Here is a 22,559-nt window from a genome sequence, read left to right as displayed (position 1 = left end):
CATGAGTATTTACAACTTCTATGTAAACCCGTGTGGTTGAGTTTTCTGTAATTTGAAAATAACAGTTCTAATAGGCATTTAAAAGCACACATACTTAAATATCACTTGTCACTATGAGAAAATGCATTTCACATTCCAGCTTGGCAAACAAGCAACATGAATGCTAAAAGCTTGTGAATGAGTAATTAACTATATATGTACAAAATAGAAGCACTTATCTTCAAATGCCCTAAATTGAGGCAACAGTGGCAGAGTCCCAGTTGGGGAGCCAGGGCTTCATTATGGAGCTACCCAATTACCTACCTATATATATAAATCCTACCTATGTATTCTAAATAAAACAAATATGTAGAAAGCCATTTGTAACTTATCTCGAATGTTCTTTAAGGAGTACAAATTTTCAGTTGTACAGTCTTATACCAGTGCTTATAAAATTCAGGTTCTAAAAGTAAAACATCTTAAAGTAGATAGTTCAGTTACAGGCAACTCAAAAATAAAGAATTTAAAATGACTAGTTAACATATAAAAGGACACCGAACCTCACTAATAGTGACAGAAATCTACATTAGTCAGTTTTACCTATCAGACTAGCAAAGATTTTATAAGATGAACACTGTCTAGTGCTAGCAAGTGTTTAAGAAAATGCATCCTTCCTCATGTTGGCTGTAGCATATATTGATTCGAACCTTCTGTTATTAGATCTCACAATTCTACTTCTGGCAATTTATGCTAAGCAATTATTTGGACAAGTAAGTAAAGATATAACTGTAATACCACACATGTTGAGAATAGACATATTGGAAATGATACCCATATATATTGACATAAAGTGATATACATGTTTAAGTACCAAAAACAACTAGAGTAAGTTTGGTTGTAGGTCTTTGCTTTTCATCACTTTGAATATTTCTTTCCACTCCTCTCTCATCTGCAAAGTTTCCGTTGAGAAATCAACTGATGATCTTATAGGAGCTCCCTTATAGGTAAGTAACTGCTTTCCTCTTGCTGCTTTTAAAACTCTCTCTTTGCCTTTTACATTTTGTATTTTAATTATAATGTATCTTGGGGGGGGGGGGGATTGGGAGGAGAATGTCTAGCCCCCTAAGGAGAAATATCTGTAACAAAAATAATTTTTTGCCCTGGCTGATTTGGCTCAGTGGTTAGAGTGTCAGCCCGCAGACCAGAGAGTCCTGGGTTTGGTTCCCACTAAGGGCATATACCTCAGTTGTAGTTTGTTCCCCAGCCCTGGTTGGGGTTGTGTGGGTGGCAACCACTCGATGTGTCTCTCTCATGCCAATGTTTCTCTCTCTCTCTTCCTCCCACTCTCCCTCCTGCTCTATATGAAGATAAATGCAAAAATATCCTCAGGTGAGGATTAAAAAGATAATAACAAAATTATTTTAAAAAATAAAAATTTAAAAAATTAATAATAATTATAATGTGTCTTGGTGTGGGCCTCTTTGGGTTCACCTTATTTGGGACTTTCTGTACTTTGTGACTTGTATGTCTATTTCCTTCTCCAGGTTAGGAAAGTTTCCTGTCTTTATTTTTTCAAACAGGTTTTCAATTTCTTGTTCTCTCTCTCTTTCTCTCTCTCTCTCCTTCTGGCATGCCCATAATGCAAATGTTGGTATGCTTGAAGTTGTCCCAGAGGCTCTTTACAGTATCCTTATTTTAAAAATTATTTTCTCATTTGATTGATTTTAAAGAAAGGGAGAGGGAGCCCTGGCCAGTTTGGCTCAGCGGTTAAAGCGTCGGCCTGCAGTCCGGAGAGACCCGGGTTCGGTTCCCGCTAAGGGCGCGTACTTCGGTTGCAATTTGTCCCCAGCCCTGGTTGGTCGTGTGGGTGGCAGCCACTCGATGTGTCCCTTTCACATCGATGTTTCTCTCACTCTCTCCCTTCCTCTCTCTCCCTCCCACTCTATCTGTACAAAAAATGGAAAAATATCCTCGGGTGAGGATAAGAAAATAAAAAAATTAAAAAAAAGAAAGGGAGAGGGAAAGGGGACGCGCACGCACAAGAGGCATCGATTCGTTGTTCCATTCATTTGTGCATTCATTGGTTTATTCTCAGATGTGCCCTAACCAGGGATCAAACCCATAACCTTGGCATAGCTGGATGATGCTCTAAACGCGAAAGTCAAAGCACAAAGTGGCGAGGGATGACTGAACTCTTCATTTCAGTTAGTGTACCTTTCATTTCTGACTGGTTCCTTTTTATGGTTTTCATGTCCTTTTTATGCTATTAAAGATCTCAATAAATCCACTGAGCATCCGTATAATCAGTGTTTTGATTTCTGAATCTAGTAGATTGCTTGTCTCCATTTTCTTAGTTCTTTTTCTGGAGTTTTGTTATGTTCTTTCCTTTGGGACATCTTTCTTTGTCTCCTCATTTAGGCAGCATCCATGTGTTTGTTTCTATATATTATGTAGAGCTGCTATATCTCCCAGGCTTGATAGAGTGGCCTCTAATGTAGTAGGTGTTTTGTAGGGTCCAGTGGCACACCCTCCCCAATCACTCCAGGAGAGTTGGGCACTCCAGGTGTGACCCCCAGCCCCAACCAGGTGCACTGTGTATACCCTCCTGTTGTAGTTGAGCCTTTATTGCTATTGACACATCATTAGGAGGCATTTACCTCCAGGCTTATTGGCCACAAGGACTAGGTGTAACCACCTACCACCATGGAGGATCAGCTGTGCAGGAGCCTACCACACAGAGCATGATTTACTTCAGTGGCTCTGGTGCCCACTAAGTCCACCCTTTGAGTATGTCACTTACAGAGATGGTTGGGTGGTGCTTCCACATGGTCTGATGCTGTCCATCAGTTGCACTGGCTCTGGGGCCTCCCGAGAGGTGCAGGCCAAGGTCATCCACCCACTGTGTTCTGCCCAGAGTAACCTGGAATGAGCTATAAAGCAATCTGCAGATGGCTACTACTTGTGCTGGGCTTATAGGTGCCCAGGTGAGGCCAAGCTACAAACCAAGGCTGGCTGCTGGGAATGCTGGACCCGGGGCCACTTAGTGAAAGGTAGGGGGAATGCTGAGGTCAGATGCTGCATGTTTGAGAGACTTTAGGAAAGTCTGAAGCATGAGCCAAGACAGGCCATTTATATGGAAAAGCCACTGGAAACAGCTTGGGTGGGCCCAAAATTTGGATGAGTCAGTATCTCAGGGAATCACCCGAACAGGAAAACAGTGTGAGCCAGGTCAATGGCGACACAGATGTGGCACCCACCTGCCAGCTCTTTGGAGTGGAGGTAGGATCTCAGAAAACAAATCATGGTCTTATCACTTTTGTCTAGCAGAAAGCTGACCCCTCAGCTCTCTCCCTGAGGCCAGACAATTCAGTTCCTGCCCGTATGTTCCTGATGCCCTTTGAGCTGCAGCCACAGGGATGGAGCTCAGAGGGAGTGAGCCCAAGTTAAGTCCATGTGTGGGCCCTTTAAGAGGAACTGCCTGGGCCTCCAGCTGCCCTCCGTCTCACTCAGTCACACTTCCCACTAGTTTTTTTTTTTTTTTTTAATCCTCACCCAAGGATATTTTTCTATTCATCTTCAGACAGAGTAGGAGGGAGAGAGAGGAAGAGAAAGGGAGAGAGAGAGAAATATCCACGTAAGAGGGACACATCAACTACTTGCCTTCTGCACGATCCCAACCAGGGCAAGGGAACGAACTGCAACTGAGGTACCTGCCCTTAGTCAGAATCGAACCCGCAACTCATTGGTCCACAGCTGATGCTCTACCTCTGAGCCAAACTGGCCAGGGCTCCCACTAGTTTTGTGTTTTTTTAAGTATGCTCTGGTGAGGATTTGAAAATTTTTTTTTCTTTATTGGTTTTTAGTGAGAGAGGAAGGAAGAGGGAGAGAGAGAGAGAGAAACATTGATGAGAGAACATTGATTGGCAGCCTCCTGCATGCCCACCCACTAGGGATTTGGCCCACAACCTGGGCATGCGCCCTGACCAGGAATCAAACTGGCGACCTCTTGGTGCATGGGTCGACATTCAACAACTGAGCCACACTGGTTGGATTCCCAATGGATTTTTATTTTGAAACTTTTTTTTAATTGATTTTTTTAGAGAGCGAGGAAGGGAGAGGGAGAGAGAGAGAAATATTGATGAGAGAGAACATCAACTGGCCACCTCCTACATGCCCCACACTGGGGATTGGGCCTAAACCTGGGCACGTGCCCTGACCGGGAATTAAACCGGCGTCCTCTTCGTGCATGGGTCGATGCTCAATCACTGAGCTACACCAGCTGGGCTCCCACTGGTTTGTATAGCCAGAGGTTATGGGGACTTTTCTTCCTGTCACTGGAACCCTGGGCCTTGTGTGAAGCTGAGACCCCTCACACTTCATGGGGGACCTCTGACACCAACATATCCCTCCCATTTTTATCTGTTACATGTGGATGTGAGATCAGCCCATTCCATTTCTCCTGCCACATATCAGCCTCAATATGTCTTCTTTATATCCTTAGGTGTAGAACATCCATTCAGGAGGTTCTGAATGATGGTTGCTCTGTTATTTAGTTATCACCTTGATGTGGTGATGGGAGGATTTGAGTACCAAATTTTGGGGACTTATCAATTTTATATTTGGGCACATACCCTTAGGTGTGGTAGGCAGAATAATAACTGACCCTCCTCTCCCAAAAGATGTCCACATCTTAATCCTTGAAATATGTGAAAATGTTACCTTACATGGCAATAGGGACTTTGCATATATGAGTAAGGATCTTAAAAAGAGGGGATTATGCTGGGTTATACAGACAGGCACAATGTAATCACAAGAAGATGGACAAGGGTTAAAGTCAGAGAAGTGGATGTAATGAGCGAAGGAGAGGTCAGAGAGAAAGACTGGAAGAATGCTACACTTCTGGCTTTGAATATGGAGGAAGGGGACACATGCCAAGAGATGAAGGTTACCTCTAGGATCTGGAAAAGGCAAGGAAAGAGATTCCCCCCACAGCCTCCAGATGGAACACAGCCCTGGCAACACCTCCAGAACTATAATAAATTTGTGTTGCTTTAAGCCATTAATTTTGTGGTAATTCATTACAGCAGCCATAGGAAACTAATATACAGCAATAATAGAGATGTGGAGAAAAATGTTTATATAAAGGATACATGCTATTTTATTTATAATATTGAAAAATTACAAGCAATCTAAATTTTCAAAAATAGGTAACTGCTTTGAACAAATATAAACTTCCATAAAAGGGAATATCACACAGCCATTAAAAACCAAGTTTAGAAATATATATAATGGCAGGAAAAAAAATTCAAGATATTTCAAGTGAAAACATAAAGTTATAATTTAATGGTCATAGATACAGGTAGAATAAAGATTGAAAAGATATAATCTTTTATCATTAATAGTTTTTTATGCCTGCATGAGCATCATGTATTATTTTTAGTTTTAAATTCCTTCATCTGTGTAGCATCAGTATTTCCCAGGAGACCATATAATCTCTGGAGGAAAAGAACATGGTTGTCCTGTTAATCCTGTATCCTCATCACACTGCACAGTAACTGACACAGAAACTACTCAATAATAATGTGCTGAATGAATCATTGTATATGTTTTCAATTTAAAAAATATATCACATAAAACAATATAAATATAAAATGGTATTTTTAAAATATTCAACTTCACTAGTAATAAAAAATTAAAATAATTTCACCTCATAAATTATGCAGTTTTAAATATCATATTAGCATATTTATGATAACATAGTTTACTGAATATATCCCTTTAAAATGAAAGTTGACAATATCATCAACTTTTAAAATGTTTATGCTTGGCTGATGCCATTTTGGACTCAGCCCGTCTGCTTTACAGATGTCCTGAATAAAATTCTGTTCCTGCAGCAAAAATATATATATTAATAAAATAAAATAAAATGTTCATGCTCTTTAATTTATTCACTCATTCAACATGTTTATTGAGCATCCACTATACAACAAGCACTATTCTAGGTGCCAAGAATACAACAGTGAACAAAATAGAAAATAAATCCCACACATAGCAAAAATATCTCCACCCTCATGGAGCTTACACTGTAGAAGGGAAGGGAAGTAGTTAAATAAAAACATAAACAAGTAAAACATACAGTACAATAGGCAGCAAAATGGGCTAAGAGGAAAATAAAACAATAAGGGGCAGGAAGAATGAGCAGAGGCTGCAGTTTTCAACAGTGGTCAGGGAAGCCCTGAGAAGAGGACAGTCCAGACAAGACTGTAATACTACACGGCCCATAAAAAAGAGCAAAATCTTACCTTTTGCGACATCATGGATGGACCTGGAGATAATTATGCTGAGTGAAATAAACCAGTCAGAGAAAGACAAGTACCATATGATTTCACTTATATGTGGAATTTAATGAACAAAATAAACTGACAAATAGAAACAGAAGCATGAATACACAGGACAGACTGAGAGCTGTGAGGGGGAGGGGACTGGATGAAAGAAGGTGAAGGAATTAGCCAAAGAACATATATTGCCTAACCGACAGACAGTCAACAGTATGGCAATGGCCAGAGGAAAGGGGAGTGGGGGCTGGGTAGAGGTGGGCAAGGTGGGGGGTGGGGCACGGAGACATCTGTAATAGTGTCAACAATAAAAATGAAGTAAAAAAATAAAATAAAATAAACACAAGGTAGTAGTTATGTTGCTCTCCAAGAGACAGCATTCCACACAGAGGGAACAGCAAGTACAATGGCCCGGAAGCATGGGTGTTCTTGGTGTGCTAACTGGTAGCAAGGAGACCATCATCCCTGACCTGCCTCTCTCTCTCTCTCACGCGCACGCACACACACACAGTTTTTATGTGCCCAAATATAAGAACAAGTAGAATAAAAGTCACCCCCTCCCCCATTATTTTCCCCATGAGAATATTCAAAATTAGATGCATGGCCATTTTCATTATAGATGATGAAAGAATATAGTTGAAATATTCAAACCTCACATTACGTAACATTAATTCAGTAAAAAGGCAGCAGGAAGGCTCTGTTGATCACAGGGTCAGCCAAGGGATGCTACCCTCAAGGCCACATATGAACCAAGACATGGAGAATGAAAGGCATCTGTTTGAAAAAGTCTGGGGTTAGAGCACTCTGGGTGGAGACTATAGCAAAGGCCAGAACATAGCAGGAACCTGGGGGTTTGAGGAATACAGAGAAAGGCCGGTGAGCCTGAAAAAGAGAACCAGAGATGGAGTGGCATGTAAGGTTGAAGAGGCAGACAGAAGCCAGATGTCACAGGCCTAGTAAGAAAATGGGACTGTGAGTCTAACCTGAAATGGAAGCCAGTAAAGCAAGGGAGTGACATGATCCAGTTTACTGTGCAAAAAAATCATTCTGTTGCTATGTGGAGAAAGGATGGAGAAAGCAGAGTGGAAGCAGAGGAGCAGTTAGGAAACTACTTCAATATTTTAAATAAGAGATGGCATAGATTAGATGCAGGATGGTGGCAATGATAACAGCAATAAATGTGCACAAATTCAGGTTGCATTAGCTGACAGGAGAGAAAATATTTGACTGTTTCATAAACCAAAAAGTTAAAATTATACAATTGCCCCTATCAAATTAGCAAAAGTTAAAAATGGATAATACAAATCCCAAAGACTATGTAGTTAAGGGAGGCTCTCATAAACCTCTGAAAAGCAATTTGTTATATGATCAAAAGCCTTAAAAATATTCTATAGCCCTGGCCAGTTTGGCTCAGCAGTTGAGCATCGGCCTGCAGACCAGAGAGAGAGTCCCAGCTTTGGTTTCTGCTAGGAGCACGTACCACCAAAAAAAAAAAAATTCTATAAATTTTGACTTAGTAACTGGCACATAGTCTTTTATTATTGAATGAATTTGACTTTTAAAAAATATGCTTAGCCCTGGCCAGTTTGGCTCAGCGGTTAGAGCGTCGGCCTGCGGTCCAGAGAGACCCGGGTTCGGTTTCTGCTAAGGGCATGTACCTCGGTTGCAGCTTGTCCCCGGCCCTGGTTGGTCATGCGGGTGGCAGCCACTCGATGTGTCTCTTTCACGTCGATGTTTCTCTCTCTCTCTCTCTCTCTCTCTCTCTCTCTCTCTCTCTCCCTCTCTCTCCCTCCCGCTCTATCTGAACAAAAAATGGAAAAATGTCCTCGGGGATAAAAAAATATATACATATATATGCTTAAAGAGAAAATCAGGATTTATGCCCAAGGATGTCCTGTAGCACATTTTATACATGCCAAAACACTGGGGAATTATCTAATATTCAACATTCAAGGAGTGGCTGAATTATAGCCTATGGTAAAGTACTAAGCAACATTTAAAATCACATTTCAAGATGAGGAAAAACTAACCAAGGAAGGAAATAGTATTGGAATTTTGTTTTCATGATGTTAAGTTTTGATACAACAAATGAACATTGAGAGCTAGCAAATAATTAGTAATAAAAATGTGAAATAACTAATCTAGTCTAAAATCAAAACTCCATACATACTTTCAGAAAACTAACATGCTCAACTCATTACACACTGCCTGCAACATACAGTATCAGCCTCTTGTTACCCTTGGGACTGAAAAAGGAAGCCGGGAAGTTTCAGTTTTGTAGTTGTCATAGTAATTTAAGTATAAACATGCACAAAGTCTATTTGTCACTCTGTATCTCCAGGGCCTACCACAGTACCTGGCACAGAACAGGAGCTTGCTCAATCCCTATTTTTGAGTTAATACCACCAAAAATAAACTTTTCAGTTCCAACTTAGCACCAAAGAAATTAGAAACGTCAAAATGGAAGAGGTGCACAAAAGCAATAGTGAGAATAGTAGTTCATAATATTTTGAGTGGCTACAATGTATACTTTATGCACCTTGTCTTCACTCCTTATAATAATCCTTATTTTAAATTAATAATCTTTCCCTGAAACAACTGCTTTTCGCATTTTAAAACCAGGCACCAGGTTCAGAAATGTTCAAGATCTAGCGCAAGGTCACAGCAAATCTTTGAACTCAACTCTTCTCCCGTCTCAGGGCATCTGGACACGACGCACCCGCACAGGATTCCTTTCCAGGGATCGAAGTGACCGGATTATGCCTCCGGGTTTCCCCTACAGTCCTCGGTGTTCTCCAAGTTCTCCCTTGAATTGCAGGGGTCCCTTTGAAGGGCTGGTCCCCAGGCCAGACCTGACCGCAACCTCCCCTCCCCCACGGGCCTTCCCCACTGCGCGCCTCTGGGTGGCTGCCCCACTAGGCCAGGGGCTCCCCTCTCCCACTCTGGGGGTACCCTTTTCGTTCGCCGCCTAGCCCTGACGACCAGGACTCACAAACTGAGTTCTCTGGGGTTCCGGACCGGAACGAGGGGAGACTCTGCGCGGAGCAGCGGGAGGAGGTGGCCCGCTGGGGCGGTTTCCAAGACAACCGAGTTCCCCTCCCCCTCCGGTCTCCGCCCCCAGCGTCTCGCCGCCCCTCCCCTCCCGGGAGCGGCGCTCGGACCAGCGCCCACGCGGAATGCAGAGGCGCTGTGCGCGCGCTCACCTCTGAGCGCCTGGTGCATGCCCCCGATGCCGCTGTACAGCTCCAGAACCCGCAGGGGCTCCATCCCTGCGCCGCCGCCGCCGCCGCCTGGAAACTAGGCCTGCCGGTCCCCCAACTTCTGCTCCCTCCGCCCGCACCGCTCCCTGTCTCGGGTTCCGTGGCTTTTCAGTTCCGCTCCTTCCTGCCGCTCAGCCTCAGGCTTTCACTGGGCTTCGTGGGGCCTGGGGCCTGGCAGGGGTCAGCAGGGGGACAAAGGGCATATACCCGTGCGGTCTCCCCAGTGAACAGCAGCCACTCCGTGGCCTCATTTACACTTCATCATCCTTCTGAGGTGTTTTCAGGGACCTTGGGAGCGAAAAAATCCTGAGTTCAGTGGAGACGCAACATATGCCTTTGCCTCGAAATAAATTAACACAGATTAGAATCCAGAAAACTCACTATTCAGGCATGCTGCTTTTCCACAAGTCTCCCGAACGCCTGAATGGTTCCAACCTTTCTTCCATTAGCCTTGAGCACATAACACGTGCTTGGGGCTATGGAAATAAATCAGACCAGCCTCTTCCCCATACAAGTCCCAGAGCTACACGTATGGAAATAGCACACGTGCAGCAGAGCCCTGGTGCTTGCTGTAATCGTTAGTGGGGTTAATTATTTTAGCTTGAGCCAACACAGGATCTGCTGTCAATATAATAAAGGACTATTTATGGACCTCCAAGTGCTAGGGCCTTGCTTCTCTAAGATGATGGTCCAGTGACCAAATTGTTATAAGTTGGATTACAAACCAAGAAAAAAAATGGCCATATGCTGGAGATGAAATGTTCTCATTGTGAAGTGTATTTCTATTGTTCCCATGACTACCACAGTTCTTGTTAGAAAAAACTAGGGAAGACCACTTGTAATAAGTGAAATCATTTGTCAGAAACTTTGCAGATGCGTTAATAGAACAACTAAATGTGTGACTACTGTTATCTGAAATAACTGAACTGTCTGATCCATTTTGCTGTGTCCTGTGAATATTTAAATTGTAAATGTGTATTGGCCTTTAAAAGTTTTGCATTTATCGGTCACTTATTTCAGATAGGAAGAGTTGTGTAGTATAAAGACAGCAGAGAACTGAGTTTAGCCCTGGCATTGCTAATAACTGAGTGTGTGTGACTCTGCTCTGAGCCTGGTTTCTTCATCTGTAAAATAAAGGGGAAGGAAGAAAGGGAAACATTGCTGAGGGCCATGGAGTTCCAAGGTTCTGTGTCTGACGTAGTACTTGAAAAGGGGCGCCCTGATTTGGCTACATGTTAATTATCTGCTCAAATTGAAATGATCCAGAAAGGAGACATTTTTAAAATCTGCTTTAAGCAAATGTACTCTTTTTTTTTCTTTCTTTATTGATTTTACAGAGAGGAAGGGAGAGGGAGAGAGAGAGAGAGAGACAGAAACTTCGATGAGAGAGAACATCGATTGGCCGCCTCCTGCATGCCCCCCACTGGGGGTCAGACTCACAACCTGGGCATGTGTCCTGACCGAGAATCGAACCAGTGACCCCTTGGTGCATGGGTCAACGCTCAACCACTGAACCAAATCGGCCAGACTAAGCAAATGTATTCTTACACCAACTCACAGAAATCATATACACACTAACATCATATATAATGCATGAAGCAAACCTTTCTAATATATATTACATATATTAGTACTGCCTGGCTGGTGTGGCTAACTGTTTGAGCATCGATCCATGCACCAAGAGGTCGCCAGTTCAATTTCTGGTCAGGAAACATGCCCAGGTTGTGGGCCCAATCCCCAGTCAGGGGCAATCAGGAGGCAGCCAATCAATGTTCTCTCTCATCGATGTTTCTATCTCTCTCTCCCTCTTCCTTCCTCTCCCTCTAAATCAATAAAGAAAAAAAAAATTTTTTTAAAGATAAATATTAGTACCATAAATAGATATCCAGGCCATATAAAGGATCTGTTTGGTCACCGTGATTTATATACAGTCAATAATCAAGGTATTAAACAAATCTAGAATTAGTTAAACATTAGTGCTATAAGTCAAAATAAATGTGATCAAGGATCTTACCCTGTAGGAGAGAGACAGGACAGAAATATGTGGAAGAGTTCATGAAAACTACCAACCTCCTGAGGACAGGAGGGAGAAGCCCATCCCCACACAGGCTGGTTACAAACTGTTCACTCTGATACATAAGGGTCTTCACAATAGAACCTCAGACTTACCTTTATTTGTTAACTTTGCTTTCTCCCCTTCTTGAACTCTGCTGCAAACCAGACTGCTCAGCATTCCCTAAACATTGTTTCCTGGTTATATTCTTTACTCTGCCTAGAATTCTTCCAGACCCGTAGTTCAAGTGGAACCTCCCTTCCAGACTCCCAGGCTCGAAACCCCCAGCTTGTTTCAGTTCCTCAATCCACCGCCATCGCCATCCTGGTTCTCTGAAATACAGATCCTACCTGCTGCTATCGCTAACTCCTTTCAGTTCTCTCTAGCCCAGTTTTGACTTCTTGTGTGCCACATCATTTCTTTACATAGTGTTTCTTCTCTAAAGCCTATAATAATCATTTCAAGACTATAAACTTTCTCCATAATCATAATTTACAACTACCTCCATAGACGCATCTGTAGATGTTAGGCCCCTCGGATTATGTGTGCGTTCTCTTCCGACCACCCGCACAAGTTTTTTGAGCTGAGGAGGAGGGGGGTGCCACAATCAGGAGTAGCAGAAGAGAAATAAATGTAGGATGGGTAGATAAAGAAAATATATAATGATTACTCTTTTCCAAAGAAAATCCCAAATGTCCTCACAGGATAAGAATGTGTGTGTGTGTTTTTAATTCTATAAAAGATTTCTAGTCTTATAGTTTCCCATAAAGTTATCCTCAATGATAAATCCAGTAGAGTTTATATTCTCATCAGAGAAACAACATGCTTTTTGAAAATACAAATATCAAAACTTGGACTTCAGGATATTCAGTGCATTTTCCCTCAAAAAAGAGAAAGTGCACTTGTAAAAAAAAAATGCTACTTATCACAAGTATCATTTCAGAAATAATTAAGGGGTTAGGGTTAGGCACACACGAAGCAGATCAGAAAAATTAAGGGGCACAATATAATTGTAAGGGTCATATTAAAATGATAATAGCATACTCTCAATTATTTAAGAGATTATACAACTTGAAATCTAATCTAATCTAACATTTTAAAAGTCTGCCAAATGCTTAAAATACTTTGTGCAATCATCTTTGAGTTTCCATGATCCAGGAAATCTTGTGTTTCCCTGTGAAACATCACGTGGATTCCCATTCAGTCTCACCTATAGGAAAGCATACCCTGCTTACGCCAACTTGAATAATTAATAAGTTGATTCTGATTTTACAGGGAAAAAGGGTGACCTTTATGAATTGCATAGACAATAAAAAAAAAAAAAAGTGGTCATATAGGAGTAAATTGGCAATAAATGTCCCCAAGAGAGGAAATTACGTTCAGAAGAAACTTGAATTGGAAAGTCCCGGAGAGCTCATCTACCACTTATGAGTCCACTTGTTCCAGAGTGCCTGTTACGGTGTTTCTGGTCAGCCCGCGTTAGTCCTTGGCCTGTGAGCTGCTAATGAGAGGCACAGTGTACTTCACAGAGTAAAGTGATGGTCAGGAGCTTGAATGATTAAAAAAACCCTTTTCATTGTCACCTAAAATCTAGTTCCTTTGAGATTTGCCCTCTGCATGGATTTTTTAAAAACTCTCCCTGTTCTGTAATGAATTATGTTGTGGTTCAAACTGGGAGCTTCAGAGCCAAAGAAGAATTCTAAGATCTGCCACTTCCTAATTTTGTGATGTTGGGAAAGTCACATAACCTCCCTGAGCCTAGCAACCATCTAAAATGTGCAAAAATAGGACATGCGGTTGCTATGAGGATTAAATGAGAATTAAAAAGCATGTAGCCCTGGCCGGTTTGGCTCAGCAGTTAGAGCATCAGCCCATGGACCAATAAGTCGCGGGTTCGATTCTGGTCAAGGGCACGTACCTTGGCTGCAGTTTGCCCCCCTCCCTGGTTGGGGTCATGCAGGAGGCAGCCACTCAATGTGTCCCTTTCATGTCGATGTTTCTTTCTCTCTCTCTCTCTCTCCCCCGCCCCTTTCTCCCTCCCTCCCACTCTATCTGAACAAAAATGGAAGAATGTCCTCGGGAGAGGATAAAAAAAATAGTATCTATATAATAACTTTCTCTTAAGTGAAGCATTCTCAGTCCCTTTAGCTGTCACATGGCACGACTCTGATCCCTGGAGTCAATCACACTGTAGTTTGATGATGCCCATTTTCAGAGCCGTAACTGAACATGGGCCCTAAGCGAGGTCAGATGAGCAGGCTACAGAGTGGTCCAGATGGTCACAGACATCGAAGGGTTTAGGTGAGCTTGTGGGAGAGGAGCCGGGGCTTGGAGGAGAGTGAAGGAAAGGCTGAAGTCTGGAAGCCATAGGCGGGACTGAAGGTGCTGAGCATTGAAGCAGAGGAAGTCAGGAGGCAGCAGCACACACAGTAAGAGAGACACCCCCTAGCTCCTAACTCCCAGAACGACCAGGAAAGCTGTGAAAGGTGGGCAGTCTGAGGGCAAAATGGTTCAAGTGACCTTAAAAACAGAGTGTATGAGCCTGGCCGGTGTGACTCAGTGGATTGAGCATTGTCCCATGAACTGAGAGGTCCCGGTTCAATGCTCAGTCTGGGCACAAGCCCAGGTTGCGGGCTCAATCCCCAGTCGAAGGCATGCAGGAGGCAGCTGATCAATGTATATCTCTCTCTTGTAGGGTAGCCTCTAGTCACATTTGATGATTTGATGATTATCTTAATTGACGTCCAAACTTTAGCTCATCAGTCACACGAGGCACCTTTCAAGTGTTTGACAGCGTCTGTGGCTGTTGACTACTGACTGCTCAGTAAAGGCACTGAACGTTCCCATCATCACAGAAGTTTCTGCTGGAAGAGATGCTAGAGAGTGACAGTCTCTGGAAGTCATGACCTTTCTGGGTAGCCCATCATTACATGAATAGGGTTGAAATGTGCCCCAATTGCTTACTTATTGCCTATTGAACCCTGATTTAAAGTGAGTGCCCTAACAATATGGGGTGAAAGGAACTCAAATAAAAGCAGATCTTGGTCCAGCCAGTGTGGCTCAGTGGTTGAGCATCAACCCATGCACCAAGAGGCCGCTGGTTCAATTTCCAGTCAGAACACATGCCCAGATTGTGGGCGCGATCCCCAGTGGGGGGCGTGCAGGAAGCAGCCAATGTTGTTCTCTCTCATTAATGTTTCTATCTCTCTCTCCCTCACACTTCTTCTCTCTCTAAGATCAATAAAAGAAAAAAAATTTATTTAATAAAAAAGCAGATCTTGTAGCCAAAGATCTTTCTCTAGTTTTGTCACCTTTATTCACAGACTGTCACAAAGGAAAAGAAACAGGAAACAGCAGAGTGTTCTCTCAGTGACGTGATAAACTTCCAAGAGAAAAAGAACAGATGGAAAATGATGACACTCATGATGTCTTAAAAGAGTGGTACTCTTCTTTCTTCCTAAAAAAAAAATATATGTTTTTATTGATTTTTTAGAGAGAGAGGAAGGGAAAGATAGATAGAAACATTGATGTGAGAGATACACATCAATCGGCTGCCTCCTGCATGCCTTCGACAGGGGATCGAGCCCGAAACCTGGGCATGTGCCCTGACCAGGAATCAAACCAGGACCTTTCAGTCCATGGAGGATGCTCAGTCCACTGAGCCACACTGGCTGGGCAGAGTGGTACTTTTCTGTTGTGAGGTATATAGTCTAGTGACTTTTGGTTGTGAATACTATCTTACACTTACCTCCAAAGAAGAAATAATGAAGGCTACACTAGAAAACAGTGAGGAACTACATCTCGTTAGATAACGTGTAACTTAGTCTCATGGTAGTGTTTTTTTAATTGGAATAAAGAGGAATAGAATTATAGACATTCTGATGAACAGCACAGACACCATGAAGTTTGTCTTATAGTTTGCCATTTCAAAGTACATAGATTTTTAACATTGAGTTTTCTCTTTGAGGTTATTCCTAAAAATAATCATTTAAAAATAATTTTAAAAATAAAATATAAAAATAGTTTGCAGTAAATTTTAAACATTGCATTTTAGTTAAATTAAAAATAGTCAAATTCTCTGTCTTTAAAACTGCTTTCATCCACTCACAGAAAGTTAGAGCTGGAAGAAACCGACTTTACTTAGTCCCAGCTAGAGCTACTTTCCTTAGTTTTTTCCCAACTATTTTTAGATATAGAACCATTTGTTTTAAAAAATGTCACCTAGAATCGGGGCAGAGAGGGAGAGTAAGCACACACACACGTGTACACACACACAGCTGTAGTGTTGGGTAGCATGGATGGTGGGGGGCCCAGGTCCCCTACCCCCACCGACCACTATAGCTGCCTTTAAGTGACCCTGCAGGACATGGGTTGTAAACCACTGATTTCATCCAGCCTCAGTTTTAGAGATGAAGTCACGGAGATCCAGAGATTTAGGTAACATGCCCTAGCCCTCAACTAGGTGGAGAACAGGTCATTCCAACCCAAGTTTCTTCCAGAGGTCTTTTCAGAATAGCATAAATTAATACATGCCTGCTGTGCCCTGAGGCACAGCCGAGGGTCCAAACTAAAGCAGCCCGAGTGGGCGGAATACATTGCTTCCTGAGATCGAGCAGATTGGCCTGAGAAATGAAGGCAATTTGTAAGCTCAATGAAGGAAACCCAAAGTGATACAGCAATGCATGTTCTAAAGGTCGGACAGAAAGGTTAATTCTGCTTCACCAAAAAGGAACAATCTCGAAGACTAATTACGAACATTTATAATAGATTCTCTGCCCAGTCACTCCTGCAAAGACAACTTGATAAAGTGCAAGACCCGTGGGTCTTAGAAAACATGGATTAATATGAATCCTGCTCCTAATACTAGCTTTGTTCATCTATGAAACAGGAGTAACGTTTGGTAACAAGGTAGTTGTCCGTATTCAATTATTAATTGAATATATATATAATGTGCCTAGAACAATAGATACTGGTTTCCTTCCACTTTCTTAACAACTTTGTCACAGCATAACATATAACTGTTTTTCTAACAATTACATAGAGAAAATTGTTTTCCTAGTATGTTTCCACAAAGGATGTACTACCATGAGACTAAGTTACACGTTATCTAACGAGATGTAGTTCCTCATTGTTTTCTAGTGTAGCCTTCATTATTTCACAGGTGGAAAAACAAGCCCCATGATGGAATAGAGGAGACAAAAATGGAACGGCTTCCAGAGCTGTTGTTCCTTTACTTCTTTTCTTTAGTAATTTACCCAAACATTCAGAACTGTTCGAGGTAACCAAATCCCACAAACCAGATCCAACAAGGCCAGGAAAAGGAAACACACACACACACACACTCCATAAAAGCCCTTATCCTTTTTCATAGTCTTTTTTTTTTTCTTTCATTGTTACAGTTGTCAGTACTGACGAACCAAAATCCAAAGAAAAAGTATCTGTAAGGGTTTTCATTTACCCTTGCTAGTTAGGTGCTCGTTTAGATGCACAACAGGACCCACTGGCATCCTTCTCATTTGATCCAACAGTGATAGTTCCATAGAGCTGCCCTTACTGTACCAATTCACCATGTAAGAAAAAAATAAAATAAACCAACTTTGTTATTTATTAAAATTTACTTTATCAGCTTTCAGAGTCACTTATGAAAACGTTATACTACACAAGTACAACTTCACAATTGGAATGCACCAGAAGCCAATGACTCTTATATTAGAGAGTTAAACTTAATTCTGCAAATCAAGACTATCAGCGTTTCATTTCCATTTAAGGTAATGACTGCGAAGTGAAAATATAGTACAAGTCCCAAAGGGATTTGGTCTATGTTTAGTCATTCAGAGAATACATAATGACTAAAATCGACTATGTTTCAGAAGATGACAAAAGCGTATTTGAATAATAGGCTAATATCAATAATAAATGATAATAGAGTCTGTAAGTTTCAAAGAACTTCATGAATGTTTAAAATGCGTATTAATTCATTCTAGACCCATCAGCTTTTCTATTACTCTATTTTTTACAAAGAAAAAAAACCTTCATATGATCTGCTCAATGTCACATAAATCAATATTCTCCAGGTGAAGAGATTTATTTACATATCACAGAATCACATTTTTAAAAACAGAAATGGGAAGAAAACATTCAGTTTTTTTGTTTGTTTATTTAATGTCTGGAAGGCATCAGATAATAAGTGAAAGAAGAGAGTCAGTATATATTTTGAGGGGGAAAAATCACATTAGGAGTTAAAAATCATTCTGGCTAGGAAAGAATGTCAAGAATCTGCATGTCATACCTTTTTTTTATGCCTTTCATTTTAGGACTAAATCCTTGAATAGGGTGGGGAAAGAATGCACCAAAGAGCCTTATTTATATATCCTTATAGAGTTTAGTTTTAGATGGTAGTTTCATTATATGACTTATACCCTAGAAAGATGAGGCATTATTTGAAAAACAGATTATTTATTGTCACAAAAGTGAGAGACCTAATAAACACACATAAAAAATGCCCAGCATACTGAAAGCCGAACCCAAGAGTAAGATCCTCTTTTCTGCCCATTCTTTTTCTTTTTTTATTAACGTTTAGAAAAAAAAGAAATGTATATATATTTTAAAACCACCAGAGAGAACTGTGGCTAACATTTTGATGTTTCTAACTCTGGCCTTTGCACTAATTATATTTTACCAAAATCATAATCTTCTTGCATTTACATTTTATATCCTGACTTGTTTCACCTAACATTTTAACATTACCAGTTATGAATTTCATTCACTATATCAAAGAGGTATACAGATTTGAAGTGTTATCTTGATTTTTCTCTGAATTTTAGAAATAATTTAGAAAAATGCTAATTTTGAGGGATAAAACAAATTTCAAAAGTATAAAAAAGAAAAAAGCACATCCTTCTATAACACTTTTGATTCCATCCTTAACCCTAAAAACCAGCCACTTTTAACAGTTTACTGGATATTTTTCCTGCCTTGTTTCTGTAGTACATAAACCACAAAAATTTGTATTTTTACTCTCTCGGTAATGAACATTTAAGGGGTTTCAGTTTTTCACTACATGGATAATATAATGAACATTTTTGCATATTAATATTCAAAGTAATAACATTGAAAGTATTTCAAGATACAAAAATTAAACATTTCTCTTGTTTTCCATAATCAGTAACAAAAATACAGACATTGCTTTATTTGTGAATTCCAAGTTGTGCCAATGTTTTATTATTGTTATATTTATCCAAAAGCTACCATTGTGGGCAATTGTAGTAGGAAGTTCAAATCTTGCAGAAGTCCTCTGGGTGGATGGACGCAGAGTGAATATTTAGTCATTATTTCAGAGTTTTACCACCCTAAATCCACCATGCCAATCAAGCACATTTCAAAAAATAACCAAATTGATATTAAGAAGTATTAGAGAAATGTACCTAACATACCAAATTACCAAATTCCTGGAAATTGTGAAGTTTAATTGTCACAATAGTGTCTGGGACCCACAAGGACAAGCACACCAACACAGGACACTTACATGATCTTCTAATTACAAGTCCAAATTCATATTGTATGTACATCCTCTCTCCAGAATGATCACCAGGCAATCAGGGACGTTTTTGGCAAAAGCTCAGAGTTGCATCTATCTGTACACATATGACGGTGTCTGAAGTTTCACATTTCACAAAAAAAAGTTATGCTGCAAAATAAATAAATAAATAAATAATTTAAGCACAATACAAAATGCATTTGTTTAATTTGTCTCGAGTAATTTATTTCAGTACATGCAGGATTCTAGGATCATCTTACAACTGATAAAAGTTGACAGTAACTTCATGTGAACATGATTTTTAAATGCATTTTTAGCTCCTGAAACAGTAACATGAATTAGTCTCAAGTGATATGTGAAGTCTCTTAAGAAAAGAAAAAAAAAAAATTTGCCTATGAGAAGATTAAATATCAACATCTGAAAAACCACTTAGCAGGGGACTCCGGAGAGTCCCAGTTGCAACAGGTCATGGTCTGGGAAGGCAGAACTTCCCAAGTAACACACTCCCTTTTCCCTTAGTCAAAGGTCAAGTGCAAATTGTGACTAAAAGTACCAAACCTTAGACACCAATTCCAAAGTGAAATATAACAGTATAATGCAACGTTTCCAAAGGAAGATTCCAGGAAGACTTCCCTAACATTCTTACAACCGTTTACCCACGTGGAAGGTAAAAACAGTTGGCAATTATTGAAGATGAAGGTTTTTGGAGAAAGTTGCCAGCATGCTTCTCCCCAGAAGATCTGTGGGGCTCTCTGCTGCTCACCGCAAGCACAGGTTAAGTCCTTCAGACATTCTGATACCCCCCCCCCCCCCGAGATATTTCTAGTTCCCACCTGGCACTATGGTAGTTATTACAATATTATTGACTATATTCCCTGTGATGTACTTTACATCTACGTAAAAATTTTGTGACTATCAATTTGTACTTCTTAATTTCTTCACCTTTTTCACCTAGGCCCCCAAATCCCCTTTCATCTGGTGACCCTCAGTCTATTCTCTGTACCTATGAGTCTGTTTCTGTTTTGTTTGTTCATTTATTTTGTTCTTGAGATTCCACATATAAGTGAATCATATGGGATTTGTCTTTCTCTGTCTGACTTATTTTACTTTGCATAATACCCTCTAGAGCAGCTGTTCTCAACCTGTGGGTCGCGACCCCTTTGGAGGTTGAACGACCCTTTCACAGGGGTCGCCTAAGACATAACAGTAGCAAAATTACAGTTATGAAGTAGAAACGAAAATAATTTTATGGTTGGGGGTCACCATAACATGAGGAACTGTATTCAAGGGTCGCGGCATTAGGAAGGTTGAGAACCACTGCTCTAGAGGGTACCCTCTGAGTTTTAGAATGTAAAGTATTTCCCTTGGACCAGATCTAAGCCACGCAAGAGAGAGCCAGCTGTCTCAGATTCTGTTCAAGAATCTCCCTCTGGAAAGAAGATAGCAGAGCAAACAGAAGCAAGGAGTGTACTTCTGAAAAACTCCTAGGTGCCACGGAAGCTGAAATAAAAATGCACTTCTTGCCCGGCAGTGTGGCTCAGTAGTTGAGCATCGACCCCTGCACGAGGTTGCCAGTTCGATTCCTGGTCAGGGCACATGCCCAAGTTGTGGGTCTGATCTCCAGCTGGGGGCATGCAGGAGGCAGCCAATGGATGTTCTCTCTCTTTGATGTTTCTATCTCTCTCTCTCCCTCTCCCTTCTTCTCTGTTTAAAAATCAATAAAGAAAAAAAAAATGTTGTTAAAAAAAATGCACTTTGGTGTGTCAAGGGAGCTTTGGGAGAGACATCCCAATGATGAGAAGTCTCCAAAGAAGCACCTGCTGGAAAATAGTCTATTTTAAGTGCATGCCGAAACCAGAGGTATAAACAAATCCTAGATAATTCACAGTACTTGCCAAGTAAGAACTTTATCTCCCTCACCCACTTCTGTCTATGAGCTCTAACTCTTAGCAAGATGGGGAGCGAGTAGGGGAGGGAAGGAAGAGAAGAGAAATCCATTACTCCCATTTTCTATGGCTCCTTGCCTCCAACATCCAAGGTAGGGGAAGGAAGACATAACTTTAAAGCAAAATTGTAATTATCATACAAACATGCAGATTATGAAGAGCATGATTAATTTCCTCAATTTAAAGTGATCAAAGAATTGTTTGATTTTTAATAAGAGTGACCAGAAAAGTCATGGAAATGCCTTGAATTTGCATTTGCGAAATGATCACACCATTTTATCAGCTGCCCCTTTCTTTTATTCTCCCCTGCCCTTGACTTTCAGACACAGGCTTTCATCCTCCTCTTCATGCTAGAGTTTAATAATAACGCTGGCATTACTGAGCACTTACACTGTGCTAGGCACTCTCCTATGTATTTTATTCACATTTGTCATTCGTCTTCATGCAACTCTGTAATATCATCACCCCCATTTGACATATGAGAAAACTGAGGTTTCTCTCTGTGGTTGTGCTGTTACTAAGCAGAGGATCTGGGAATTTACCCGGGTAGTCTGACAACAGAGTCTGTTATCTTTCCACAAAAGAGTGAGTGAAATGTAGGCTCTCAGTTCAAAGGATAAAAAATACCAGGCTTGCTTTCTTTAATAAAACAGATGTGGATCTCCCCCATTTCATGAGAAAATGGAAACATTCCACTGAAGGAGAATGAGTAGAAAGGTAAACAGAGCTACTTTTTGTAATCATACAACCTGCTGACGTCCACACTTATTCAAGCTCCTGGATGATGTCACTATGTCATCACAAAGCCTCTTCAGCCCAGACATCACATAACAACAGCATCTAAAATGTGTAGTGTTTGACCGTATAAAACTGCAATTTCATATTCTAATCCGAATAAAATTGGATGATTCTCTGAGTGGGCATCATTCATACTATGTTTTTGATAGGAAAACTAAGATTAAAAGCTTTTAAAACCTGTGTTTTGCTAGCACCACAAACTGATCCATGACAAGGCCAGAACTAAAAGGGGCAGATATAAAAGAGAAGTTGAAATATCAACCCATTTGCTATCAACTTCAAAACCTCTCTTTACCATCAATATTTATATTAATCATTCTTGATCCTGATGCTATACATTTTCCACACTCAGAATGCCTCACAGATCCTCAAACATATATTGAATCGCTCACTTTATTCCAAAGAGATGATTCATGGAGTGTAACAGTGCATATGGTTTTCAGGTGCAGGGACTGGGGTTTCAAGAGGCAAACAAGTTGGGCCTGGCCGGTGTGCTCAGTGGTTGAACGTCGACCCACGCACCAAGAGGTCACCAGTTCAATTCCCGACCAGGGCACATGCCCAGGTTGTGGGCTCGATTCCCAATGGGGGGCATGCAGGAGGTGGCCAATCGATGCTCTCTCTCATCAGTGTTTCTCTCTCTCACTCCCT

At 41.0% G+C, this 22,559-nt stretch overlaps 1 protein-coding gene across 3 annotated transcripts in view; it reads right to left on the bottom strand.

The window, feature by feature from the left end:
- The window catches only part of TRDMT1 (tRNA aspartic acid methyltransferase 1), a 74,393-nt gene that overhangs the window by 49,165 nt on the left and 2,669 nt on the right, over positions 1 to 22,559 (bottom strand). For 2 of the 3 annotated variants that reach the window (XM_036251834.1, XM_036251841.1), the window contains one exon: positions 19,153 to 19,314. Coding sequence is in view for 1 of the 3 variants with exons in the window: in XM_036251826.1 (XP_036107719.1) it covers positions 9,518 to 9,581 (64 nt within the window). In the remaining 2 variants the exon portion in view is untranslated. Of the gene's footprint in view, positions 1 to 9,517; positions 9,620 to 19,152; positions 19,315 to 22,559 lie in introns of those variants that run through there. The other variant, XM_036251826.1, reaches the window with a different exon arrangement.

The sequence above is a fragment of the Molossus molossus genome, unplaced genomic scaffold (genome assembly GCF_014108415.1).
Source record: "Molossus molossus isolate mMolMol1 unplaced genomic scaffold, mMolMol1.p scaffold_m16_p_1, whole genome shotgun sequence".
Taxonomy (NCBI): Eukaryota; Metazoa; Chordata; class Mammalia; order Chiroptera; family Molossidae; genus Molossus; species Molossus molossus.
This window is presented reverse-complemented; position numbering and strand designations above follow the sequence as displayed.